We start from the raw sequence: 8,168 nt of genomic DNA on the forward strand, positions 1-8,168 counted from the left end.
TGGTTTTAAAGAGAGGCTATTGCGTAGGGACATTTTTGATATAGATTTATAAATGTGTTATGAAAGTTTAAAATCAATGCATAAATGCTTAAATGTTATTTACCCCATAGTTAAATATTGGTAAAAGTGCAAACAGTGATGACTACCTCTCTTACACGAGATGGCTGCGTCCCCAGAGTCCTCTACACTTCAGACAAGCGCAAAGGGTCTTCCCGTTCTCCGCCAATCACAGGAGCCACATAAGAGCGTCGTCCAATCAGAGTGAAACATGACAGAGGAAGGGGAGGGTACATGTTCATGCGCAAGAGCTTTGTCAATACGGAGCTAACCGGTGGCAGAGTTTAGCTATTAGCTCTTTTGAAAACAAGATAAAAATATAAAGTCCTGTTTGGGCTTCAGCGCATTAGTTGAATTGCAAAGGTAATATGACGTTATGATATTGAAATACACTCGAAGGGTGTTTTTATATTAGCATTTTAATTTTGTAATATGTTAATGCGGTAGCTAAAGGTGCTAGTTAGCATTGATTTGTTAGCTCGGGATATAAAATTGATACAGTTAGCTCAGGCACGTTGTAGTTTATAAAGTTATGGCTCCTGGTGTGCTTCCTATTGAAGCTGCGTTTAACCTGTATATTTTTTATGACCGATAGGTCGTGGTGCCGTTGCACGGTGGACTGTCATTATGTCCTGTCAGTTCCTGCTCCTGCTGTTGCTGAGTGTAGGAGTCTCCGCGGTGGAGGTCCAACGTCCTCGCGGTGTCCCTTTGTCAAGTAAGCATTTATATCTTTAAACAAGACTAAAACGCATCAATTAGTTCACCGAACCTCTGGTAGTCAGCTACTTGTAATGCGGAGCTTTCATGGCACTAATAAAATAAACTTGAAACCTCGACAGAACGGCAGTTTTATGAAGAGGGCAAACCCTTTACGTGCCTAGATGGCTCCCGGACCATTCCGTTTGACAGAGTAAATGATGACTACTGTGACTGCCAGGATGGATCTGATGAGCCAGGTGTGTATATCCTGGAGTCTGATTACTCTTTTCATAGAACGTTTGAATTAGGTAGTTGCTGCTAAATGCACCTGTGCTGTTTATTTTCAGGCACTGCTGCTTGTCCCAACGGCAGCTTTCATTGCACCAATGCAGGTTTCCGTCCAACCTTCATCCCCTCTTCTCGCATCAATGATGGGATCTGCGGTAATTTAGTTATTTATTTATTTTTTTAAATCATGCTGACCATTTTTATTTCTGTTCTTTTGTGTGGCTATGATTTTGTTTACACCTTGAATTCTTTTTTTTGCAGACTGCTGTGACACAACTGATGAGTACAACAGTGGTGCTACGTGTCAGAACACATGCAGGTGGGATTTATACAACTTTCTTAACTATTTTTGCTTTCACTTATACTCAGTGTTGGGAAGGTTGCTTTTAAAATGTATTCCACTACAGATTACAGAATACATGCCACAAAATGTACTTTGTAATGTATTCCGTTACGTTACTCAATGAGACTAACGTATTCTGAATACTTTGGATTACTTAATATATTATCATGCTTTTTACAACTTTTTACATGAATGTACTATTGCTGTGTGATTTATTACTATTACTGAAGGTCCGCGGCTCCAAACCGTAGTAAAGGGACCTCTGGCTAATACGTCAGGTTCCGTGTTGGGCTCGTAGCCGAAAAATAGCTTTACTTTGTTGTCTGGGTCAAGTTTGAGGCAGAGAGAGGCGTTGAAAGGCTGCTCCAACGGAACTTATTGTTTCGGAGGAAAACATGAACACAGTGTACAGTCGAGTCTTAATAGCTTACTTACAACTGGGCTCGTCAGGCACTCTTCTTTAGGGATGGGTATCGTTTAGGTTTTATCCGATACCGGTGCCAAATCGGTACTTTTGAAACGGTGCCGGTGCTCAAACCGGTGCTTAAAGAATGGAGAACACAAAATTGGTCCAAAAACCTCTCATGTTCAGCTGTTTTTTGTAAAAAGATAACAATGTTAGCCTTTTCTGCAGCTATGGGGCATATATGGTATCACTCTTGGCTGGAAGCAGTGCTTAAACAATGGAAAAAACACAAACTTTGTCCAAAACCTCTCATGTTTAACTGTTTTCCACTTTTTCTTTGGTCATTTTAGTCTTTTTGGCCAGGGTGAAGGGAGTATCTGCCATCAAACAAGAGGACAGCTGCATGTAGCTATGACGATGTTTGCTAGTTCACCTTACATGCATTAATGTAATAACGTGGTTAGCCTACTCAACGTAAATTACACATGAACAACATTAAGCTACTCACGCAGAGAAGAACGGCTGCTGCTGCCATCATCATCCGTCATCATTTCTGCTACACTGGCAGGGCTAGGGGCCAGGACTCTCCTCTTCGTGTTTTTGGGGGATGTTGCATAACAGGCAACCCACCCGGAGTAGATGTGCTCGGTGTGAGGTCTCGCAGCAAGCTATCAAATACGGCGCATTTCTCAGCTTTTAAAAAAACGCTATGCGTCGCCAGGTGTTTCATCGGATTTGAGGTGTTACCTCCTTTGACAGTATCACAGTATCAGCTTAAAGCACTTGTTGCAGGCTGCTGAGTTTGCATATTTTGCTGTGAAGTACAGCCAGACTTTTGACCGCTTGGCCTTGGACATTTTTAATCTGTAGCTCTGCTCTAAAAGAACGTACGTACCTGGACCCGCCTACTATCCTCGGAAACGTAAAATGATTGACTAGAAGTGTATCACAGCTCAGGAAAAAAAGCACCGAAATAAAGCACCGAAATGTGCGCTGCTTTTCGGTCTGGTTACTACCGTTTATGTCAGATGGCACCGGACACCGGTACCCATCCCTACTATTCTTGGCTGCAGTGGTTATTATATTTACATGCTTCCAGCTCCCATTTCTGCTCGATGACAGCTCGTACTTTTCCACTCTCCTTTTTCTCCCTCCTCGCGCTCACAGACACATAACGGGTATGGCAGTCCATTCTCCCTGCAGCACGGACTACACTGCCCATGATGCTACATTCTTTAGGGCTATGCCTGTAGCATTCTGCCTATTAGCTTAGCACAACAACAACAACACCCAGGAAACACAGTCGCAGAGAGAGAGCATCACCCTGTAACCATGGCAACCGTGACGCTGCCGCCTGGAACAACAAAACATAGCTGTCAAAACAAACCCAAACAGTCCTGACCCGCCACAATATGAAACAGGAAATGTAATCCATTTATTTCAACAAAGTAACTGTATTCTGAATACCACCTTTTTAAACGGTAACTGTAACGGAATACAGTTACTCATATTTTGTATTTTAAATACGTAACGGCGATACATGTATTCCGTTACTCCCCAACACTGCTTATACTTGCATATACATATTCAGTGTTTTCGGTAGATGTTTATTATTCAGAATGTTTTATATGATGTTTAACTTGCAGAGAGCTTGGGCGAAAAGAGAGAGAGAGCTTGCAGAAGATGGCTGAAATTGCAAAAGAAGGCTTTCTGCTAAAACAACAACTCATCCACGAAGCCAAAATGGGTCTAGAGGATAAGAAGGTGTGAATGACAAAACAACCTGTGGTCCTTTTGCAGTATGCCTCTGAAACATGAATCCTTAGTCATAATCATTTTGATGTAGAGATGCCGGTGCCTAACAAAATACACTTGCAAATGTTTACATCAGTTACCTCTTAGAAACTCACATTCACATTCAGAAACCAAATATTAGACAAATTGCACAAAAAAACCAAAACCAAAATAATTTCAAGTATCAAAATGTTGTTGTTTTTTTGTTTTGTTTGTTTTTTAAGTTTTAACTAAGTTACTAGTGCCACACGTGCAATAGACTAGCGTTCTATGTGACCTGTTTTGGGGCTGCATTCAGTACTTATATTTTTCTGGATTTTAATGTTAGGGTATCGTTTGCTTTCTATAGTGATTTGTTTATATTTTCCACAGCTATTGTGTATAGGTTAAATTGTTATATTTTATAATTTTCTCTCAATAGGCCAAACTTGGAGATGTTCAGGGGAGTAAGAAGGATATGGAAGCAAAGGTGGAGGCTCTAAGAACAGTAAAGGAGTCTGCAGAGCAGCCTGAGAGAGAAGCTAAAGAGCGCCATCTGAAGGCCTGGGAAGGTAAACTAAGATTTAAAAGTATATCGCCATCTACTGTTTGTAATGAGCATGACATTACAGGTTCTCTAGTGTCATTTAAGCTAAATATTAAATATTGTTTGATCCTGATTGTTTTGCAAGTATGGCTCATTCGCAACGCATAGCAAGGTTGTTAATTAAATTTTCATATATAATTTTTTTTCTTTTTCCCCAGATCAAAAAGCTCTCATTCAAAAAGAAAAAGATAGTGCTAGAATGGCTGAGGTGTTTCTTGAACTTGATGATGATGCAGATGGTTTGTGAGTACTGGCACCCTCCAGAATTGTTGGGACACGTAACAAACTGAAAAATATATCTAGTTAAACAGCTGGTGACATGCCATAGAGACCACTTTGGTAACAATAGCAACACCGTGAACTGATTGTAACTCTTTGAAACAAAGGGTTGACATGCCATTTAATATATACACTTTGGCTGATCATTATCCTGAAGTAATTTAGCATTTGTTGTAGCATTTGTCTTTATCCAAGTAATTTATATATTTTTTTACGCCACAGTGTGTCAGTGCCTGAGCTTTTGTCTCATTCTGAGCTTGACCCAGATGCAGACGGTTCCTTCACAGAAGCAGAGGCGCAGGTAAAACGGATTCTGTTTGTCTTCTGGTAAAGTTTACTGGGTTTTAGAAACTGTGACACATCAAAATCTGAACCTTTCCTTTGTTTTGCATAGGGACTATTGGGAGGAGTGGATAAAGTAGACACAGTAGCATTTGAATCTATCTGGAGTAATGTCAAAGAAAAATACATGTCAGAGGTAAGATGCTATACTTTTTATTTTTTTAATTTTTTTAATAAATAGTAAATTTCATGAGAAATTTATGTAAATATTGTTGGCATCAGTCCAACGCAGACACCCCAGCACCAGAGGAAACTTCACGGGAGGAAATAAACGAGCCCGTCTCTGACAACGAATCTGATCAGTACCCTGACGATGATATACCAGAGGATGAAGATGATGATGATGAAGAGGATGAAGATGATGACCGCGATGAGCATGACTATAAGGTCAGCTCACTGAATTTTTCATCAAACTTCTGCTGGATGAGTCAGTTATTTTTGGAGTTAACTTATGTTTGATTTGCAGATCCCTCCTACAGCGAGGACTGAAGAAAAGAAGGATGATGATGAAGGAGCTATGCCTCCCTATGACCAAGAAACGCAGAACCTCATTGATGGTAAGAATGCGTTTAAAACTGAGTGACTCATCCTGTCCTGAGCAATAAGTATTTGACTCATCACAGATGTAGAAGCATGTCAGTTTGCATTTTAATGTTCTAATTTGAAATGAATTATTCATTATGTTTTGCAATAAATTGTACAGAAAAGGAATTAAATTCCCCAGCTGTGTATCTTTTATATGACACGAAGTTCATTACATATGAAAGCATCAAGAGGAAGTCATGATTTGCTCAGACCTTTTGTATGTTTGTGTGTGTTTTTTGTGAGTTTGTTGTACGTGTATATTTCAAGTCTGTGCATCTGATTCCCAGCTGCTCAGAAAGCCAGGGATGAGTTTGATGAGGCTGAGAGAGCTCTCCGGGAAGTAGATGATCAGATCAGGTAAGTGCTCAGCCTGAATGTGAAGAAGCCTCTTTGCCAGTAATGCAATCAGCTTTTGTTAACATAATGAGAGTTTAAATTTCAACAGCTGCATTGATTTGTATTTTTTTTTTTTTTTTTTTTTTTTTTTTTTTTTACACAATCAGCGAGTTATTGTAATTGAAACCTGTAAACAAATACTGTTTAATTTTGGATTGGGTATTTGTTTCAGGAACCTTGAGAAGGAAATCTCTTTTGACTTTGGACCCAGTTCTGAATTTGCCTACCTCTATAGCCAGTGTTATGAGTTGACTACAAGCGAGTATGTATTGTAAAAAAAAACAAAAACATATTTTTTTTAATGCTTTGTATAATATTTATTATATATATTATATATTTCTGAAGGTCTAAGTTTGTCTGTTTCTTTCAGGTACATCTATAGACTGTGTCCATTTAACAGGGTAACCCAGAAATCCAAGTTTGGTGGATCAGAAACTAACTTAGGGTAAGACAATATCTGTTCTTTCTATTTCGCATGGCTTTGCTTGAGTCTTTGCTCATCCGTGTTTGCCACCATTTTCTTTGTGCAGATCCTGGGGGAAATGGGCCGGTCCTGAGGACAGCATCTATTCTGTAATGAAGTATGAACATGGAACAGGTTGCTGGCAAGGCCCCAGCAGATCCACCACAGTGAGTGACACCCAGCCAGGCATCATTTAATCTTTTCTGTCTTAATTTGACTTTAAATAATTGCTGTTATTTTACAGAGAAACAATATAATTTGTTGTTTTCCCTTTTAGGTTAAGTTAACATGTGGGAAGGAAACTGTTGTGATGTCTACCTCAGAGCCTAGTCGCTGTGAGTACCTGATGGAGTTTACAAGCCCTGCAGTCTGTCAGGAGCCCCCAAGCCTGGAAATATCGAGTCATGAGCACCAAGAACTCTAGATCTTTTTGATTAGTAAGTAACTCCCAACTTCTGAGTATTTGTAGCAAACCAGTATCATCCTCCTTTCACGTCTTCCTGTCCATCCCTTTTATATATCAAATGTTTCTTATGGCCAGCATTGTTTAAAGCTGGCATATTTTCTTTGCTTAACCAAATGAAAATGTTGTACAATCTGAAGGTTTAGCATTTCAGAATTTTTGGAAGAATTAGGTAAAGCTTCATTTTAGAAGAAGAGCAGGCCAGCAGCAAGATCCAGGTAAAGGCAAGTTCATAATAATTCATCGTAGTGATTAAGAGGGTTAGAATTAATGAAGGCTAGAACTTAATGATGTCCTGTAAGGGTAAGATGAATGCAAACGGTACTACAGTATTCCACATCAGCACTCTTACAATAGTGCATACATCCTTTACTGCACACAGTTGGAACTTTAGAGCTTCCAGCTGTTTGAATGATGTCACAGGTATAAACATTGCTACCAGCTCAGATTGTAAAAGGATTTCTTATTTTTAGAAAGTAATTTAGGGTTTGTTGTTGAATCGCAGTTACTGTCACACATTTCATACCACAGCGATATAGTGATATCAAATTATAAGTTTGCCCGCAAGCCGCCCACAGATGTCGTAAATGGTAAACAGATATCTAATACAGTTTTTCTTGAAATACAAAGTGATGTAATGCTGCAAATTATGAAGCGTGGTTAATCTTAAATTAAATTGATTTCTTATAGCCATTTGTCTTAGATTTTGTGGGTGATGCACAGTTGATAGTTACATACCTGATGTTAAAGTGCTTTAAAATGGTATGGTAATAGGGATTCTTATTAGAGATGCACCAATACTCATGTTTTTTTAAAATAGTTTTGGTTTGTATTTATAGATAAATGTTACTGACTGTCTAGTGGCTATAAATTAGGTGAGTATCTGCCAACGCTGGTGATTTCCAGTTACATCGGTGCATCTCTAATTGATCTGGTACAGCAAAATAAAACTTGAATGTGTCATCCTCTAACATTAACATGGCATCCATCTCGAATGTAAGCAATAATTAGGAGGCATCTGTGCTGCAGATGCTTAGTCCTCAGGAATGAAACCATTAGGGATCAGTGACTAAATTGTTCTTCCTTTTTTAAATAACAACAAAGACATGACTTAGGCAAACAAGCCATTGAAATAAACATGTATGTGCTCCATCTTGCAGGTTGTTCTCAAGGGACCACAGTCACTACAGCAGTATGAAGTTGCCATGCTGTGAGCAGCATCACCTTGGTGTTGGTTAACAATTAACGATAAATTCCAATGATTAGTTTCTCTTTCACTTCTGTAGCATCATCTAAATTTCCAACTTCCAGTGCTACCTGTTTATTTGAGCCTGTTTCTATCCACTGTAGTGTCATTCCATTATTTTGAAATAAACTTCTTATCGTGCTGTTAAATTTTGTGTACCAGTGCTTTTTTTTTGTCAGAAATAAACTTTAAATCTAAATAACTTTTCTTATGATCACAAA

The 8,168-nt window shown here is 38.9% G+C and overlaps 1 protein-coding gene across 1 annotated transcript; it reads left to right on the forward strand.

Annotated features, from left to right (window-relative positions):
• The first annotated feature begins 284 nt into the window (after positions 1 to 284).
• prkcsh (PRKCSH beta subunit of glucosidase II) lies at positions 285 to 8,096 on the forward strand. Its single transcript, XM_085454545.1, has 18 exons — positions 285 to 420; positions 653 to 772; positions 897 to 1,013; positions 1,104 to 1,199; positions 1,306 to 1,363; positions 3,440 to 3,557; positions 4,009 to 4,138; positions 4,332 to 4,416; positions 4,675 to 4,753; positions 4,847 to 4,930; positions 5,017 to 5,181; positions 5,261 to 5,351; positions 5,667 to 5,736; positions 5,948 to 6,037; positions 6,146 to 6,220; positions 6,306 to 6,405; positions 6,516 to 6,675; positions 7,862 to 8,096. Exons 2-17 carry the CDS (start codon positions 685 to 687, stop codon positions 6,660 to 6,662), a joined length of 1,593 nt encoding a protein of 530 aa, XP_085310671.1. The 5' UTR covers positions 285 to 420; positions 653 to 684; the 3' UTR covers positions 6,663 to 6,675; positions 7,862 to 8,096.
• The last annotated feature ends 72 nt before the right edge of the window (positions 8,097 to 8,168 follow it).

This window comes from Copadichromis virginalis, linkage group LG4 (assembly GCF_057382275.1).
Source record: "Copadichromis virginalis isolate Kocher_CV1m ecotype Utaka linkage group LG4, C_Virginalis_male_GT1.1, whole genome shotgun sequence".
NCBI lineage: Eukaryota > Metazoa > Chordata > Actinopteri > Cichliformes > Cichlidae > Copadichromis > Copadichromis virginalis.